This window comes from Phaethon aethereus, assembly GCF_964289735.1.
Source record: "Phaethon aethereus genome assembly, contig: HAP1_SCAFFOLD_237, whole genome shotgun sequence".
In the NCBI taxonomy this organism is placed as follows: Eukaryota; Metazoa; Chordata; class Aves; order Phaethontiformes; family Phaethontidae; genus Phaethon; species Phaethon aethereus.
The window spans coordinates 414-19,019 of NW_028113906.1; the positions used below are offsets into that span (position 1 = coordinate 414).

The 18,606-nt window shown below is 65.4% G+C and overlaps 3 protein-coding genes across 3 annotated transcripts; all 3 read left to right on the plus strand.

The window, feature by feature from the left end:
- Window positions 1-217: 217 nt before the first annotated feature.
- LOC309416496 (sodium-dependent neutral amino acid transporter SLC6A17-like) lies at window positions 218-4,165 on the plus strand (the record flags this gene model as incomplete). The annotated part of the gene is made up of 12 exons (XM_082016039.1): window positions 218-389; window positions 461-618; window positions 857-980; window positions 1,056-1,231; window positions 1,529-1,639; window positions 1,724-1,965; window positions 2,093-2,273; window positions 2,507-2,708; window positions 2,788-2,947; window positions 3,038-3,200; window positions 3,568-3,724; window positions 4,089-4,165. The coding sequence occupies 12 exons, from the start codon at window positions 218-220 to the stop codon at window positions 4,163-4,165; spliced, it is 1,923 nt and encodes a 640-aa protein (XP_081872165.1).
- A 426-nt stretch (window positions 4,166-4,591) lies between these two features.
- Window positions 4,592-5,823, plus strand: BAX (BCL2 associated X, apoptosis regulator; the record flags this gene model as incomplete). The annotated part of the gene is made up of 5 exons (XM_082016040.1): window positions 4,592-4,620; window positions 4,778-4,939; window positions 5,018-5,153; window positions 5,237-5,341; window positions 5,722-5,823. 5 exons carry the CDS (start codon window positions 4,592-4,594, stop codon window positions 5,821-5,823), a joined length of 534 nt encoding a protein of 177 aa, XP_081872166.1.
- Window positions 5,824-8,649: 2,826 nt separating this feature from the next.
- On the plus strand, window positions 8,650-10,343 carry LOC309416498 (ferritin, higher subunit-like). The gene is made up of 4 exons (XM_082016041.1): window positions 8,650-8,858; window positions 9,141-9,287; window positions 9,614-9,739; window positions 10,018-10,343. The coding sequence occupies exons 1-4, from the start codon at window positions 8,757-8,759 to the stop codon at window positions 10,192-10,194; spliced, it is 552 nt and encodes a 183-aa protein (XP_081872167.1). The 5' UTR covers window positions 8,650-8,756; the 3' UTR covers window positions 10,195-10,343.
- The last annotated feature ends 8,263 nt before the right edge of the window (window positions 10,344-18,606 follow it).

Consider the following 18,606-nt stretch of genomic DNA (forward strand, 5'->3'; position numbering starts at 1 on the left):
CTGCGAGTGAGGAGCCTCAGCGGGTTTCGGGGCTCACACGGGGCTGGCACGCTTGCACGCGCGGCGGCGGCGGCTCTCGCACGCGTGGGCACGTGTGCACGGCTGCCGCTCTGCTCTGATGTGCCGTGCCACGCGTGTGCGAGGCCGTGCAGGTCACGCGTGTGTGCGCCTGGCGCCAGCGTGACCGCGACGTGTGTGTGCGCCGCAGCCCCCCACCATGCAGAAGGCCCAGCCGGTGCTGGGGGGTAATGCTGGGCCCCTCCGGGAGGAGCCACCCCCCCGGCCTGCCTGGACCAGTAAAGCCCAGTACATACTGGCCCAGCTGGGCTTCTCCGTGGGACTGGGCAACGTCTGGCGCTTCCCCTACCTCTGCCACCAGAACGGAGGCGGTGAGTGCTGGGCGGTACTGGGGGGGTGCTGGGAGTCCTGTCTTCCCCCTCACCCTCCTGCCCCCCCCCAGGCGCCTTCCTCCTGCTCTACCTGCTGCTCCTCTTCCTCCTGGGCATCCCCCTGCTCTTCCTGGAGCTGGCGGCCGGGCAGTGCCTGCGCCGGGGCAGCGTCGGCGTCTGGAGGAGCATCAGTCCCCGCCTGGCTGGCATCGGGCTGGCCAGCTGCCTGGTATGGGGCTGGGGGCTCTCTGGGGGCCGGGGGGTCCCGGCACCGCGGGGTCTCAGGGCACCCTCGGTGGATGTGCCGTGGGGGCACTCGCGGTGCTGCTGGGGCGTCCCAGGGTACCGCCGCGGGATGCTTGCTGTGGGCGAGGCGGCAGCAGGGGACACTTGCTTGGTGGGGGGGCGTTCCCCGGTACCGCCGCAACTCCCCCACAGCGGGGTCCTGGCTGACGAGGCCCCTGCAGGTGTGCGTGTTTGTGGCACTGTACTACAACGTGATCATTGCCTGGAGCCTCCTCTACCTCGCCCGCTCCTTCCAGCACCCGCTGCCCTGGCAGAGCTGCCCCAGCGCCGGCCCCAACCGCACAGGTGGGGGTCCCCAGGGAGTCGGCGGGGGTCTCGGGGCACCCTGGCCCTGCCATGACCTGCTGTGTCCCCCCGCAGAGCCCGAGTGCGCCCTGAGCTCGCCCACCACTTACTTCTGGTACCGGCAGACGCTGGACGTCACCCCTGAGATGGGGGTCGGGGGGGGGCTGCAGCCGGCCCTGGTGGGGGGGCTCCTGGGGGCCTGGGCCCTGGTGGGGGCCTCCTTGCTCAAGGGGATCAGATCCTCAGGAAAGGTGGGTGGTGTGGCCCCACATTGCTGGGGGGCTGCTGGAGCAGGGGGGGCCGCAGAGCCAGGGCGCGGGGGCGGTTCGGGAGGTTGGGGAGGGTCCTGTGCTGGAGGCTGGTGGCACTGGGGGGCTCTGGGGTGCGTCGCGGGGGGGGCAGGCAGGGCTGGGGGGCGTGTGGCACCGGAGGGGTGGAGGATTTGGGGTGCTGGTGGCCCCGTGGGTTGGGCAGAGCCAGGGCATCCTGGTGGGTCGGGCAGGGCTGGGGGGTCCCAGTGGCCCTGTGGGTCACGGGGGTCCCCGCAGGTGCTGTACGTCAGCACCCTCTTCCCGTACCTCGTCCTCTTCTGCCTCCTGGTCCGGGGGCTGCTGCTCGAGGGGGCCCCCGAGGGCGTCCGCATCATGTTCACCCCCAAGGTGAGGCCGTGCCCCGGGGACCCTCGGCCCCCCCAATCGTCCCTGCTTGCCCCGAGCCCGCGGCGTCCCCGTCTGTCCCTGCAGGTGTCGGCATGGGGCACCGGCCAGGCCTGGCGGCAAGCGGCCACGCAGGTCTTCTTCGCCCTGGGGCTGGGCTTTGGCAGCGTCATCGCCTACGCCAGCTACAGCGCGCGCCGCAGCGACTGCCACCGCGACGCCGTGCTGGTGGCCGGCCTCAACGCCCTCACCTCCCTCCTGGCCACCCTCGTCGTCTTCGCCGTCCTGGGCGCCCGCGCCACCCGCCGCACGCGGCAGTGCCTCCGCAGGTTGGAGTGCCCCGCGACCGGGGTCCCTGCATGGAGGTGGGGTCCCACGCCCGGCTGTCGCGCCCGGCGCGGGACCCCCTGCGTCCCTGCAGCAATGCCGGCATCCCCCTTGTCTTGTTCCCCCCAGGAACGCAGAGCTGGCGTCGCAGGCGCTGGCAGTGGGGGTGCTGCCCGAGACTGCCCGGCCCCCCGGGAACCTCACGGCCCTGCCGGCCCCCCAGTACAGCGCCTGGCTGCGGGGGCTGCCCCCGGCTCTGCGGGACGCCCTGGGCCTCACCGACTGCCGCCTGGAGGAGGAGATGAGCAAGGTGGGTCGGGGTCCCCCAAACTGTCCCCCGTCCCCAAACCTGTCCCACACCCCCCCCACCCGGTGGCACAGCCATCACCAGGGGGCTCCCCTGGGCAGCGCAAGGGGTCCCCCGAGTCAGGGCCCCCCCCCAGGTGATGGCCCCCCCCCCCGGACCGGTTGAGGGGTCCCCCCACACCACCCGCCATCCCAAAAGTGGGATGAAGGTCCTGACCCCCACCCTCCTCGCCTCAGGGGGTGGAGGGCCCGGGCCTGGCCTTCATTGTCTTCACGGAGACGCTGACGCTGCTGCCGGCGGCGCCGCTCTGGTCATCCCTCTTTTTCCTCACGCTGCTGGGGCTGGGGCTGGGCACCATGTTGGGCACCGCCCAGGCCGTCCTCACGCCCCTGCTCGACGCCTTCCCCGTCCTGCGCCGCCGCCGTGCTCTGCTCACCGGTATGGCTGGGGGGGGACGACGGATGGGAGGGGGGCCGGGGGGGGGGAACCCCCCCAAACCGCTGCTGTGCCCCTCCAGTGCTGTGCTGCGCCGGGGGCTTCGTGCTGGGGCTGCCCTTCACCCAGCGCTCCGGCAGCTACTTGGTGGCCGCCTTTGATGACTATGTGGCCACGCTGCCGCTGCTGGCCGTGGCTACCTGTGAGGCTGTGGCTGTGGCCTGGGTCTACGGGGCCGAGAGGTGAGGGGGGGGAATCCCCTGACTGCAGCCGTGACACCACCCCCCAAAACTGCCCCGTGGCCCCCCTGACCCACCTGCCCCGTCCCCCAGGTTCCTGGCTGCTGTGTGGGAGGTGACAGGCCACCGGCCATGGCAGCTCTACGGCCCTCTGTGGCGCTTTGGCAGTCCTGGGGCCATGGTGACCCTGCTGGTGGCCAGCCTGGGACAGCTGGCCCTGCGCCCCCCCACCTACCAGGCCTGGGACCGCGCCACGGTGAGACCCCAAGCCGTGACCCCCCACCTGCCCGTACCCCGACCCAAGGCTGGGACCTCCATCCCCCGAGACCCTCCCTGCCCCTTCGTGACCACATAGACCCCCCAAACCCCGAGACCCCCCCACCCCTTCGTGACCCCACAGACCTCCCACACCTCGAGACCCCCCCTGCCCCTTCGTGACTGCACAGACCCCCCACACCCCGACACCTCCCCTGCCCCTTCGTGACCCTGCAGACCCCCCACACCCCGCCACCTCCCCTGCCCCTTCGTGACCCCGCAGACCCCCCCACACCCCGACACCTCCCCTGCCCCTTCATGCCCCCCCAAAGGGAGCCCCCAGTGCCCCTGACCGTCCTCCCCTGCAGGCAACGTCGTGGTGGCGGCCGTACCCGCCCTGGGCCCTGGCCCTCACCCTGGGGCTGATGGTGGTGGCCGTGCTCCCCATCCCCCTCGTTGCTCTGCACCGGGCGCCGGGGCCCCCCCGGGACCCCGCGGGGCTGCGGGACCCGGGGGAGGGGGAGAGTGCGGCCGACTCGGCGCCGCCCGCCGCGTCCCCCCGGGCCCCGCCCCTCGGGCCCCGCCTCGCTGCCCGGCCGAACGGGATGGTGCCCCATTGGAGGACGGCGAGGAGCTCTGCTTCCCGATTGGCCACACTGCCTGAGGCGGGAGAGGCGCCCATTGGCGGCGCGGGGGGGGGGGGGGGAGGAGCTGCGGGGGGGTGCTTTCCGCGTCGCCCTGCGTTGCCATGGGGACACCGCGGCCATGTTGAACCGGGGCAATAAAGGGCTTGGAGGAGGCGGAGCGGAGCCGCGTCTTGGGGGCGGGGCGAAGGGCGAGGGGCGGGGCGAAGGGAGGAGACGGCTCCACCCACTGATGCCCGTTTAAGAACGCCGGTGGAGGCGACTGCGTTACGTCACCCTTGAGCCTGTCACGTGGCGCAGCCTGGAGGGCGTGGTCGCGTGACTTTTCCCCGCCCCTCCACGTGATCGGGGCGCGGTCGGCAGCCGCTCGCTCCCGCGCACCTCCCCCTCCCCCCGCGGCTGGTGTCACGTGACGCCGGTGCCCCGGACCACGTGGTGCGGGCGGCGATGGCGGCGGCGGCAGCGGCCCAGCGGGGCGGCGGTGGTGGCGGCGGCAGCAGCGGCGAGGCTGGGGGTGGCTCCGGCGGCCGCGAGCCCGACCCGCCCCCGGGGGGCGGTGGTGAGTGGGAGACCGGGCGGGCGGGACCCGTGGGAGCCGCCGTGGGGCCGGGGCCGGGGCCGAGCCTGGGCCCGGGCCCGGCTCGGGGCGGGGGGCGCGGCCTGTGCTTGCCGGGGGGTGCCCGGGGCCGGTCCCCGCTTCCTCCGGGTCAGCGCCCCCCTCTCCGCAGGGGCCTCGTCGGACCAGATCATGCGGACGGGGGCGATCCTGCTGCGGGGGTGAGTGGGGGGCCGGGCGGGGCATCGGGGCCTGGGCGGGTGCCTGCCGTCAGAAAGGGGCGGGGGGGGCCCTGGGGGAGCCCCCCGGCCGGCAGGGGGCCTGGGGGGGCCTCAGGCGGCCACCCAGAGCTTCGGGGGTCCCTCCTGCTCCCCCCAGGTTCATCCGGGACCGCGTGGAGCGCTGTGGGGACCCGCAGGCGGTGGCCCTGAGCCAGGCGGAGCTCGGGGAGCCGCAGCCCAGCAGCCCTGACACCAAGCGCCTGAGCGAGTGCCTGCGCCGCATCGGGGACGAGCTCGACAGCAACACGGAGCTGCAGAGGTGGGTGTGGGCGCCGTGAGGGGGCGGGGGGCCCCGGTGCCTCCCTCCGTGCTAACCGGCCCTGCCAACGCCCCCCAGGATGATCGAGCAGGTGGGGTGCCATGCCCCCAAGGAGCTCTTCTTCCGCGTGGCTGCAGAGATGTTTGCTGACGGCACCTTCAACTGGGGCCGCGTCGTTGCCCTCTTCTACTTCGCCTGCAAACTGGTGCTGAAGGTGGGCCCCGTGCCCCTCCCCATGCCCTCCCCCCCCCCCCCCCCGATCTGCCCCTGGCCCCCTCTGACCCCCAGTCTCTGCAGGCGCTCTGCACCAAGGTCCCTGAGCTGGTCCGGACCATCCTGGGATGGACCATGGAGTACCTGCGGGAGCACGTCCTGGCCTGGATCCAGGCCCAGGGAGGATGGGTGAGTTCCCAAACCCCCCCGAGTCCTGGGTGCTGAGGGGAGGGGGGCAGGCTGAGCCCCATTTTGGACCCCACCACACACAGCATGGGAGGCCTGTGCTGCTTTTCTCTCTCCCAAGGAGCCTCTTGACCCTGCAGGTTTTAACTGTGTCATCCTGCAAGTTCCTGCTCGATGCGGGGGAAGGAAGGGCTCCCCCCCGTGACACTCTCTTTGCCCCTGACCCCACCTCCTGGCTGCTGCCCCTCCGTAGCCCTTGTTCTGCTTCGTACCGCTGTGTTTTCTGCCACGGGGAGGGGAACCAGGTGTCTGGTTCTGCCTGAGGGGCGTGGGGGGCCCTGACATGTGGCTGATACCCCCTCCTTTCACCCCTGCCTTCCCAGGAAGGGCTCCTCTCCCACTTCGGCACCCCGACCTGGCAGACCATCACCATCTTCGCAGCTGGCGTCCTCACGGCCTCACTCACCATCTGGAAGATGTCGTAGACTTGGGGGGGGGGGGCCACAGCCTACCCCCTACCCCCCAGGACTGGCCCCTGCCGGCAGGGATGGTGCTGACCCCCCCTCCAGCCCCTTGGGCACTGTGCCTTCCAGGAGGGGGGCAGGGGGGGCTTTTTAACAAACAGGACTTTGTTAGGACTTGCCCCGAATTTGGGGGGGGAGGGGGGGGGCTGAGCTGGGGGGACTTTCCCTCCCCCAGGGCAGCTGTTGCCCCCCCCCAGACCTTCCCCTGCCAGTGGGCAGATGTGCCCAGGGGCCATGGCTGGGACCCTGCTGTGGGACACTGCTGGATTCGCAGGGGGAGGGTGGGGGCACAAAGTTTCACCCCCCCAGCCCCCTCTGCCCTGGTGCTGGGGTCCTGCCGATGCCCAGGGACGGGGCTACAGATCCCAGCACAGCCCCAGCCTCGGCGTGGTTTGAGCCCAGGACTTGTGGTGCTTTGGGTGGGGTCCTGCGATCCCCCCCCGATGTGGGGTGTCTCTGTGACCCGCCCAAAAATGGGGCCTTTGGCGGGGGTGGGGGGGAGGGTTGCAGCCACGGCTGCAGGTCGGGTATTTATTGGGGGCTCCCTGCCCCAAGAAAGGCCCCCCCAGGTGCAATACCCCCCTCCCTGGGGCGGAGGCCCCCTCCCTGGTGGTGGCTCTCAGGGTGGGGGGGCCATACCCCCAGTTTCCACCCCCCAGTTTCAGAGGTCCCCACTTCGCAATCAGTGTCCCCAAGGAGCTGCCCCGAGGTGGGGGCAGAGTGACATTCCCCACCCCCCGTTTGGTGCTTTTTGGGGTGATGTCATGAAATGGATGATGTCATGGGGAGCACCCTCCCTCTGGCTGGGGGGCCTGCCTTCCCCCCGGTTGTCTTTTGACTTTTTTCCCTCTTTTTTTTTTTTTGTTTTGTTTTTTTTACCTTGTTTTGTATTGGGTATTTTGATGTCTGGAAATAAAGGGGAAATGGAGCCACGTGGTGCTTCGTGTCGGGGCGAGGCTGCCAGCGTCCCCCTGCCGTACTCTGGCTGTTGTCACCCCCCGAGACCCCCCCGGGGACCCCCAAAGGAGCGAGGCTGTGCCACCCTGCCGCGCCCTGCCCGTGGCGGGGGGTCCCCGGTGTCTGGGAGCCCCGAGGGTGCTGGTGTGTGGGATGGAGGGGCAGGAGCGTGGGGGCTCCTGGAGACCCCATGGTGCGCGAGGCCACTTTCACTTTCATTTCACTTTAGCCATGTGGCTGGGTGGGCAGAGGGGGGCCGGACGTCTGGGTCCCTTCTGAGGGTCCTGGAGGGGCAGGGGGCATCTGTGGGGCTGGGCGAGGGTGGCGGCCGCTCCCTGTTCCCTGTGTTTCCCCAGGCACCGAGAGCATCCCCTGCGGCGTGTGGGTGGGGGGCACCCTGCTCCGGGGGTGAGTCAAGGGGTTCCCCTGCCCGGGTGGCTGCGGGCCCCCCCCCCTCCATCCCCCCTGCCCCCTCCCCAGATTTGTCTTCCGCTTGCTGGAGCAGGAGTGGGGGCTGCCCCGGTGGGTGCCCCCTGAGGAGCTGGGGGAAGAGGTGGCCGTGGCACCCTGAGCTGAACGGGTGAGACCCTCGGGGTGCCCCCCAGCCACCCCCCGCCTCACCGCTGCCTCCCACCAGCCCGCCCTGGTTGGGGTCTCCCGGCAGCTCTTCAGGACAGTGCCGGCGGGTGGGCCCCGATACCTGGGTCCCCGGGCGGGGGCCCGGATCCCTGGGAGGAGCACCCAGATACTGGGGTCTCTGGGGAGAGTAGGGTGGAGGGGGTTCCCCGGGGGCAGTGGGGTGTTTGGGGTCGGGGGGCTCGGAAACCTGGCTCTGGGGGGATGGCACCCCGCCCCCGGGGGCGGACGCTGGATGCCTGGGTTCGCTGGGCAGTCGTGGGTGGCGGAGGGGCCGTCGGGCGCCCGCACGCCCGGGTCCCTGCAGAGCTGCGGGGCGACCACCCCCTCTGGACCGTCCTTCCTGCAGCGGCATCGCTCCGCCTGGGCCCAGCGCCGGGGGGCCGGGGGAGCGTGGCGTTTAGCCCACGGCGGGGTGGGGGGGTGCGTGTGTCTGGGGCTTCCCCCCCGCCCCCGCCAGCTACAGCCGAGCCAGGACCCCCGTGCCGTGGGGAGCCTTGGGAAGTAAAGGCTGAAGGGAGGAGCCGGTCCCTGTGGGGTGGGGGCCACCGGCCCCCTCCAACCCCCCTCGCCCTCCGAGCTCCCCCCATGTCTGGAGCAGCGGAAACCCCGAGTCAGCACCTCCGTGGGGCCGAGTTCCTCTTTTATGGCCCCCCGGGGCTGAATCAGCTCCCTTGCCCTCTCCCCCCCACGGTAACCCCCGTTCATTAAACTCCAGTTAACGAGCAATTGCAGCCTCACCAACGCGGTCAGGACCACGTCTGCGCCCCCCCCCCGGCGCGGCCTGCAACCCCCGCGTCTGCGCCCCTCCCCCAGCTCTGCTCCCCCAGCCCCCCAAGCCAGCCCCAGGCGCCCTCTGCCCCCCGGCCTGGGAGGGGGCTGGGGGACCCTCGAGCCGCCCCGCCCGGGGGTCGCGGGGCCGGGCCCCCCTGCCCAGTCATGCTGACTCGGCCCGTGTGACGAACGGGGACAAGGGCCAAGGCCGCCCCGCCCGGCCGCGGGGGGGGGGGGGGGGGGGGCTGGGGTTGGGGGCGGGGCGGGGCCTGGGCCGGGCGGGGGCGGAGCAGGCCGGGCCCTGGTACCGGGGCCTTGGCGGGGGGGCGGGCCCAGGCGGTGCCGTGCCCTTGCCCCGCCCACCGTGGCGGGATATAACCCTCCCGCGGGGCGCGCGCCCGCCAGAGCCGCGTTCTCGCTTCAACAGTGCTTGAACGGAACCGGCCCGCTCCCGCCCGCCCGCCCGCCCGCCCGCCCGCCCGCCCGTCCGTCCGTCCGTCCGTCCGTCGCCGCTGCCTCCGCCCGCCATGGACTCCCAGATCCGCCAGAACTACCACCGTGACTGTGAGGCCGCCGTCAACCGCATGGCCAACATGGAGCTCCACGCCTCCTACGTCTACCTCTCCATGGTAGCGTCCCGCCAGCCGAGGGACCCCCCCCAGGGCCGTGGGACCCCCCCCGCGCCCTGTGGCCCCCCAGGGCCATCCTTGCCCCGAGCTGGTCGGCGCCGGTTTTGGTGGGGGCGGTGCCGCCTGCGAGGGCCAGATAAGGGAGTGTGGCAGGGAGGGGTCGGGGCTTCGGGGGCGTCTCTTGGGCGGAGCTGGAGCTGGGGGTTCCCCGCGGGAGCTGGGGAGCCGGGAGGGTGGGCCGGGGCTCCCCGGGGGCGCCTGCCCTGACCTCCCGTCCCGCAGGCGTTCTACTTCGAGCGGGACGATGTGGCGCTGCCCCGCCTGGGACGCTTCTTCCTGGCGCAGTCGCACGAGGAGCGGGAACACGCCGAGGGGCTGCTGCGCTTCCAGACGCGCCGTGGTGGCCGCGTGCTGCTGCATGACGTCAAGGTGGGGTGCCCGGGCTGCGTCGGCAGGGGCTCAGGCTGTGGGGGGACACGGCTGCGTTGGGATGCTCAGGCTGCATAGGGGCACAGCTATGGGGGGGGGTGCCTGGGCTCGCAGGTGTTGGGAGATGTTGTTGGGGATCGCAGCTGTGTTGGTGTGCTTGGGTGGCACGGGGGAGTGCGGCTGTGTTGGGGTACCTGGGCTGCACGGGGGGGCATACCTGCCTGGGGGTGCCTGGGCTGAGTGGGGGATGTGGCTGCATTGGAGTGCTGGGGCTGCAGGGGGGCTGCGACAGTCTGCAGGGTGACTGTCCCTGTCCCCCTCCCCAGAAGCCAGAGCGTGATGCTTGGGGCTCAGCGCTGGAGGCGGTGGAGGCAGCGCTGCAGCTGGAGAAGTCGGTGAACCAGGCGCTGCTGGACCTGCACCGTCTGGCTGCCGAGAAGGGTGACCCCCACGTGAGTTGACCTTCCCCCCCCCGCAGGGTCTGCTTCTTGAGACGCTGCTGGGGCGTCCCTGTTCCTTTTCCTGCACCTATCCCTTGGAGGTCTTGCCCTTGTGCTTGAGAGTCCTTGTCCCGGTGCCTCCAGGGTCTCTGCCTGGATTTACCCCTGTACCTCCCTTGGGCTCTTCAGTTGTCCCTGGGGGTCCCTGCCACCCCCCCCGGCCTCCCCCAGACCTCTGTCCCTTCCCTGCAAAGCTCCCTTGGTCCTGGCTGATGCTCCTCTCCCTGCAGCTCTGCGACTTCCTTGAGTCCCACTACCTGGATGAGCAGGTGAAGGCCATCAAGGCACTGGGGGACCACATCACCAACCTGCGGCGTCTGACTGGGGGGGCTGGGGCGCCAGGAGGGGCCCCGAGTGGCCTCGGCGAGTACCTCTTCGACCGCCTCAGCCTGGAGGAGCGCAGCTGAACCCCACCACGGGCAGCCCCCTGGGACCCCCCTCCCAGGACTCCCCTCCACCCCAGACCCTGTAACTCCCCTGCCCCACCCAAGGGGGCTCACCTGCTGGGGGTCTTCCCCTCCAGCATGACTCCAATAAAGGGTCTGCCCTTGCCCTACCCCCCCGCCCCAGGGTCTCACTTTCCCACACCCAGTGCTGTGAGCACTGGCTCAGGGGTTGTGTCTGTCTTGGGGGGACTGGGCATCTACTGTCCCTGGGTCATGGGGGAGGCTGCCGGGGTGACAGAGGGGGGCCGGGGGAGGGGGCGGGCGGATGGACAGACATATGTGACTCAGCAGCGGCGGCGGCGGGCAATGCCCCTGCAACCGGCACCCCTGGGAAAACACCACGGGAGGGAGGAGGGCGCAGTCCCCGAAGCCCCCTCGTCCCGGGAAGCGGACCTGGGCGGGGATGCACGCCTCTGGAGGCCGCGGGAGGCTGGCGGGGGCCCGCGGCCGTGCCGGGCAGCGCGGGCTGCGCTCGGAGCTTCCGGGAGAGTCGACGCTGAGTACGCAGGACCAGAGCCGGGAGGGCCGCGTCGCGCGGCATGCCGGGAGGGGGGAGGGGGGGGGGGGGCCTGGCCTGGCCGCCGTGCATGCCGGGAGGTGGGGGGGCTGGCCGCCGTGCATGCTGGGGGCGGGGGCCTGGCCGCCGTGCATGCCGGGAGGTGTAGTTCTCTGTCGGGGCCTCAGGGCAGACATGTTGGTTGGCGGGGCATGTTGTCATGATGTGTCCAGAGGCTTTCCTTGTGCTCCTCAGCAGTCTTGTGGCTTTTCTCTTCCCTCAGACACTTCCTTTGTCCCTCTGATGCTGTCACAACTCCTCTACTCCCATCACGATGCCTCCTGAGACCTTCCTTGTCCCCACAGCCCTCCTGGCTCTGTAGTGCACTTTGGATCCCTCTAGCTCACCCAGAACATCCGTTTTCTTCCTCTGCACTATCTAGGATTTCCTTTGTTCAGTCCCTGTCCCACTGAGGACATCTCCACTCTGCTCGTGTCCCCTCCTGAATGCTTCTTCATGTCCTCCATCCTTCTTTGATCTCTCTGACCCCCTCAGAATCCATCTCCTCCCTCTGCTGAGGTCCTCTGAGGCCTTAGAGGTTCTCCTTGGCATGCTTTTAGCTCTGGACTGAACTTTGGATACCACTTGTTCTATCAGAACCTCTTCTCAGGCCATCTCTGTTCCTCAGAGCACTCTTTTTGCCTTTTCTGTCTAGGACGCTTCCAGTTGGTCCCAGCCCTCCTGAGGACATCTAAACTCTGCTCAGATGACCACCCGAGTTCATCTTTGTGTTCTGAAGTCTTCTTTTGTCCCTCTGACTTTCTCGGGACCCCTCTCCTCCCATCACAGTATCTCCTGAGTCTTTCCTTGTGCTCCACAGCCATCTTCTCTCCCTTCTCTCCTTGTACTTTCCAGCCTCCTTTGATCTCGCTTGTTTCCTCATAGTCTCTTCTCGGGCTTGCTTTGTTATCTCAGTCTTCATCACCTAGGATGTCTCCATTCAGCCCCTTGGCCTCCTCAGGACACCTGTACTCCCCTCAGATGCCCCCCCCCAATTTCTCATTGGCTCTCTAAGCTTTCTTTTGTCTCTCTGGCCCTTTACTCATGACCTCTTTACTCATGTCATGATGCCTCCTGAAGCTTTAGATGTTGCCCCCAGCATGCTTTTAGATCCTTAGTGCGTTTTGGACCCTTCTTGCTCCTCCAGAACCCTTCCTGAGTCCATCTCCATGACTCTGGTTAGTCTTTTTGTCCTCTTTTCCATCCAGCATGCCTCCATTTGGTCCCTGCCCCTTGACAACATCTGTGCTCTGCTCAGATCCACTCTGGACTTCATCATTGTGTTCCCAAGCCGCCTTTGGTCTTTCTGTCCTCCTCAAGACTCCTCTAATCCCTGTGACGATGCTTCTGTTTCTGTCAGAGCCATTCCCAAAGTCATCTTTGTGCTCCAGAGCAGTCTTTTTGTTTTCCATGTCATATAGTATGTTTCTGTCAGGTATCTGGTACCCCAGTGATGTCTGTTGTCAGCTCAGATTTCCTCTTGAGTTTTTCAGAGAAGGCGAGAACCTTCATCTGTCTTTTATCAACACATTTCCCATGGTGTGTTTTGTTGTGTTTTGCAATTAATTTTTGGGTGTTAATTAGGCTGCTTCATACAGTTTCCAATGCATTTCTTGCATTTTCCTGCTTTTTTTGGCATTTTCTGTCCTTTGGGACTCATCTGTTTCTGTTAAGGGAGTGAGTCGCAGAGATTGTTGAAGAGTCTTGGTGACTCAGAATTGCTGGTGATTTACAGTAAATCATTAACTTTGCAAACAGAGATATTCCCTACATTTTAGGAAAGCAAACTTCCAGCTCTTCAGGCAGTCAGTCAATAGGACCCCCTGGGAAACCACCCTCAGGGACAAGGGAGCAGAACAGAGCTGGCAGATCTTTGAGGACGCTTTCCACAGAGCGCAAGAGCTCTCGATGCCCAGGTGTAAGAGATCAGAAAAGGAAGGCAAGAGGCCGGCATGGCTGAGTCAAGACCTGTTGGTCAAACTAAAGAGCAAGAAGGAAATGCCCAGGCAGGGGAAGCAGGGACAGGGATCCTTGGATGAGTACAGGGATGCTGCCCGGTTGTGCAGGGATGGGGTCAGGAGGGCCAAGGCATGGCTGGAGCTGAACTTGGCAAGGGGTGGAAAGAGTAGTAAGAAGGGCTTCTAGAGGTATGTCAGCCAGAAAAGGAAGGCCAAAGAAAGCGTACGCCCCTGGATGAGCAAGACGGGTAACGATGGATGGAGAGAAGGTTGAGGTGCTCAGTGACTTCTTTGCCTCAGTCTTCACTGGCAGTGTCTCTTCCCACACCTCTCGAGGGGATGGACCGCAAGACAGCGACTGGGGCAGCAAAGTCCCGCCCACTGTAAGAGAAGATCAGGTTTGTGACCACCTGAGGAACCTGAACATGCACAAGCCTACGGGACCTGATGAGATGCATCCCAGAGTCCTGAGGGAAGTGGCTGATGTAGTTGCCAAGCCACTCTCCGTGAGATTTGAAAAGTCCCGGCAGTCAGGTGAAGACCCTGGAGACTGGAAAAAGGGAAACATTGGAGCCATTTTTAAAAAGGGTGGGAGGAGGCAAGGAGGACCCTGGGAACTATGGACCCATCAGTCTCACCTCTGTGCCTGGGAAGATCATGGAACAGATCCTCCTAGAAGCTCTGCTATGGCATGTGGAGGGCAGGGAGGTGATTTGAGGCGGCCAGCATGGCTTCACCGAGGGTGAGTCCTGCCTGACCCAGATAGCGGCCTTCTGTGATGAAGTGACTACATCAATGGACAAGGGAACAGCTACAGACGGCAACTATCTGGACTTCTGTAAGGCCTTTGACGCAGTCCCCCACAACATCCTCCTCTCCAAATTGGAGAGATATGGATTTTATGGGTGGATGAGGAATTGGTTGCATGGTCACGTCCAGAGGGTAGTGGTCAACAGCTCAATGTCCAGGTGGAGATCGGTGATGAGTGGTGTCCTTCAGGGGTCCGTACTCTTTAATATCTTCATCAATGACATATGCAGTGGGATCGAGTGCACCCTCAGCAAGTTTGCAGATGACACCAAGCTGAGCGGTCCAATTGACATGCCTGAGGGACGGGATGCCATCCAGAGGGACCTGGACAAGCTCGAGGAATGGGCCCATGTGAACCTCATGAGGCCAAGTTCAGGGTCCTACTCGTGGGTTGGGGCAACCCCCGGTATCAATATACAGGCTGGGGGATGAAGGGGTTGAGAGCAGTCCCACTGAGAAGGACTTGGGGGTACTGGTGGATGAAAAGCTGGACATAAGCCAACAATGTGTGCTCACAGCCCAGAAGCCACCCGTGTCCTGGGCTGCCCCCAAAGCCACGTGGCCAGCAGGATGAGGGAGGGGATTCTGCCCCTCTGCCCCGCTCTGGGGAGACCCCCCTGCAGTGCTGCATCCAGCTCTGGAACCCTCGGCACAGGAGAGACACGGACCTGCTGGAGCGGGGCCAGAGGAGGGCCACGAAAATGATCAGAGGAACAAATCTCCCATGAAGAAGGGCTGAGAGAGTTGGGGCTGTTCATCCTGGGAAAGGGAAGGCTCCGGGGAGACCTTATTGCAGCCTTTCAGGACTTAAACACGGCTTATAAGAAAGAAGGGGACAAGCTTTTTAGCAGGGCCTGTTGCAAAAGGACAAGGGGTAATGGTTTTAAACTAAAAGAGGGTAGATTTGGACTAGATATAAGGAAGAAACTTTTTACGTGAGGGTGGCAAAACACTGGCCCAGGTTGCCCAGAGAGGTGGTGGATGTCCCATCCCTGGAAACATCCCAGGTCAGGTTGGACGGGGCTCTGAGCATCCTGATCTGGTTGAAGATGTCCCTGCTCACTGCAGGGGGTTGGACTAGATGGCCTGGAAAGGTCCCTTCCAACCCAAACTATTCTATCACTATTCTGTATTTTCAATAAGGGATTCTTACAGGATCTAATTTGGCTTTTCATTCAGTCATATCCAGAGTGCAGTTCTGGTGGAAGTGAAGTAACATGCACAGTGTTGTTAGGAATTAATGGCAACCACATAGCATTTTGCTTTTTCAACAGGAATCTAAAGCACATTGTTTCTACTAACGATGTTGTTATTACATCCAATGAACTACTTTCCTATGTAGCTTAGCATGCTCATGAGCTGGTTCTATCTATTTAAGGAAAAGTTAGCACTTGTCCAAGTAAATTTAAGTGTAATCACCCACCCAGTCACATTGCTGGTGTGATAGATGTAGTTGTACTAAAAGAGTAGGTGTTGTCATTTCCAGCAAGGGAGCTTTCTCTGTTCAGCACTTTACCTGCCATAAACTTAAGGCAGGGAAAAAAGTACGCTTTTTTTTAAATTCTAGGTGCATTGCATTTTTCTGGCATTCCTGATTTCGATGAAGATGAAACCTTGTCTCTTTTGCTAGTTCTGCTGTACACGACGTTGCTCCTATTATCTCTGTTCACGCGACTGATGGTGGGACTGTTTAGCAGGGGTTGGGGGAGCGTCTCGTAGCATCTGTGCAGAGGGTTTCAGCGTTTCTCGTGAAAGCGGCAGGCACACAAAGCGTAGCGCCTTTCAGGCTACGGGACAGCTCGTCAGCGCGTGGCTTCGCCCCTCCGAGGCCGTGTGCGGCGCCGACAGAAAAACGAAGCACGTGGCACGCGCCGAGACCCTGCCTGGAACCGCACCAGTTCTAAGCCTGCTGCTTGCTGAGGAATTCGTTTTCGGGGGCAGAGGGACGAGATGCGCGCCGGAGGCGACGAGCGGAGCGCTGCGAGGTGGGTCGGTACGTGACGTCAGAGGGAAGACGTGACGTAACGGTTTGTGGCTTTTTTTATTTTAAAGGTGCAAAGTGGGATATCGGCACCAGAGGTGGCTCGGGCAGGGCGAGCGACGCCGGGCTCGCCTTGGCCTGAAGCTGCAGTTATTTTCCCAGCGTCCTGTTGTTGGCAAAGCGATGAGCAGCCCTTGTTCGTGTCGTAGCGGTGGCGAGCAAGCCTTGCGCTGGCAGCCCAAAACGATGGGGGCCACGTGGCCAGCGGCCAAGGTGGAGGTGTGGGAGGCAGGAGCTGCTGCAGGGCGACTGCGGGACTCCAGGCAGCGTCTCAGCGCGTACCGCAGTTTTTACGCAGGCGCCGCACGTGGCCTCGGAGGGGCGAAGCCGTGCGCCGACGAGCGCGCCAAGAAGGCGAGGCGGTCGTAGGTTGGTCTGTGTCCAATAGCAAAGTGTTCCGCGGCAGCCTGGTTAAGCGCTTACCTTTGGTTTTGAGGTGCTGTGTGGGCACCTTTGGAGCTGGATGAGCGTTTGAGGTGAGCCGGGGCAGGAGCGAGGAGGATCGTGGGGCCGGTGACTTCTCACACACGTAACAGCGGCTGTTTCTTGGTGTCTCGGGGACGACGGCCGCAGCGCCCGGCTCCGGAACGAGCGGGTGAGCGGAACATCGCGGCGCTCTGGGGAGGGGGGGTCTCGCGGAAGGGGTTGACATTTGTTGATGTGATGCTTCTGCTGCCACCGCAGACAGCTTACCTGCTGCTTACTGCTTACAGCTTGTAAGTGGAAGTGAGATTTTTTTCCAGACTTTTAAAAAATAAAATTGAGGAAAACGCAGCAGAGGGAAATCTGTTCTGGGCTCAGGCTGGGGTTTTGGCAGGCAGGGTGACTTTTGTGAGGCCCCTGGGACGGCCGTTCCCGGGCAGCGTCCCCAGGAACGCGGCGGTTGCCTGGCATCGCAGGAGGGGAGGTTTTGAAGCCGATGGTCGGGGTCTTGCAGTCGCCGGGGGTCTGAGTAGGTGGCCACTGTTGAGGGGGGCGGCTGGTGAAGCGGGTGGGCCTGTGCCTTGCGTTAGTGGGGTTGTAAAGTCTTCCGACGGGTGTTGTGGTTTGTGTATAACGTTGTTTTTCAGTTGTTATTTTTGCGTGCAGACGTGGAAGTCGAGAGCCTGTCCAGATGAGCAGAACTCCCTCGCTTCCTGTCGGGGAACACCGATGGCGGAGACAGTGTCGCCCTGAAGAGGAAAAGCGACACGTGCAAAGCGACAGATCGAGTCCCGCGCGGGAACGAGAGCGGCGGGAGGGGCTGCTGTCGCTGCGTAAAGAATCGGCACTAAGTACTTGAAACTACTCCTAAGGTCAGGATGCATTATTGGAGGTTAAAATAAAATAATTTTAGAGATGCAAACCAGTATGGACTGACCCGGACCGGCCCGGACCCGCGCAAACTGGCACAAACTGGTATGGACCAACCTGGACTGGCGCAAACCAGTATGTACTGGCATGGAACGTGGCAAACTGGCGCAAACTGGCACAGGCTGGCCCAGACCCACGCAAGCCAGCGCAAACAGGTACGGACTGGCCTGGATCGGCACAAACCAGCATGGGCTGACCCGGACCGGTGCAAACCGGCATGGACCAGCCTGGACCGGCACAAACTGGCGCAAACTGGTATTGGACCGACCTGGACCGGTGCAAACTGGTGTGGACCGGCGCAAACTGGTACATACCGACCCGAACTGGCACAGACCAGCCTGGACCGGCGCAAACTGGAGCAAACCGGTATGGACGGGCACAAGCCAGTGCAAACCGGTATGGACCGGTGCAGACCGGCGCAAACCGGCCCGGACTGGTGGAAATTGGTGGAAACCGGTATGGCCCGGCCCACTGCAAGCCGTTGCAAACCGGTACGGACTGGTGCAAGCCAGTGCAAAGCACGGACCGGCGGGTGCCGGGGAAACCCCGAGGCAGGGCGGCGGGGTCCCTGTCGGAGGCATGGAGCAGGGTCTGCGGGAGCCGGCGGCGGGGGCTGCCCGGAGCCACGCGGCGGAGCGCGGGTTAGCGCTCGCGTCTCGGCGGGACTTGCAGGGGAAAAGGGGGAGCCGGTGTCCCTGGCGGCAGGGCGGGAGCCGTAGCCCCGCGGCACGGGGCTTACGGCCGGCGACGTTCGTTCCCTGCGCATGCCGGGAAGCGTAGTCTTGTGGCAGGGGGCCGGCGGGCGGCCATGCTGCGCTTGCCAGGGCATGCCGGGAGATGTAGTTTTTGCGACCTGGTCTCCCAGGCGTGCGTGGTGGCGCGCCTCCTCCCCGCTCTCGGTGCTGCCTCCCAGTGACCGAACTTAGGTACTGCAGCTCGGCAGCCGCGCATGCGCGGTGGGGCGCCTCGCCGCGGTTCGGAAGACCCGCAGGCGCCTCGCCGGAGCTGGGAGACGCGCATGCGTGGTGGCGCGCCTTCTCCCCTCTATCGGTGCTGCCTCCATGTGACTGACCATGGGTACTGCAACTCAGCAGCCGCGCATGCGCGGTGGTGCGCCTCGCCGCACGTGGACAGCGGCGCATGCGCAGTGGCGCGCATCGCCACTACTCGGCAGCTGCGCATGCGCCGTAGAGTGCCTCTCGAATCTAGGCATCTGCGCAAGCGCGGTGGCGCGCCTCGCCGGAGCTGGCACACGCGCATGCGCGGTGGGGCGCCTCGCCGCAGCTCCGAAGCCGCGCATGCGCGCTGGGGCGCTCGCCGCCGTTTGACAGCTGCGCATGCGCCGTGGGGCGACCGAGCGGAATTCGGCATCCGCGCATGCGCAGTAGGGCGCCTCGCCGCCGTTCGGAAGCAGCGCATGCGCGCTGGAGCGCCTCTCCGCGGTTCCGAAGTCGCGCATGCGCGGTGGGGCGCCCCGACGGAGTTCGGCAGCCGCGCATGCGCAGTAGGGCGCCTCGCCGCCGTTCGGAACCAGCGCATGCGCGCTGGGGCGCCTCTCCGCAGCTCCGAAGCCGCGCATGCGCGCTGGGGCGCCCCGCTGGAGTTCGGCAGCCGCGCATGCGGCGTGGGGCGCCTCGTCGCTGCTCGGCAGCCGC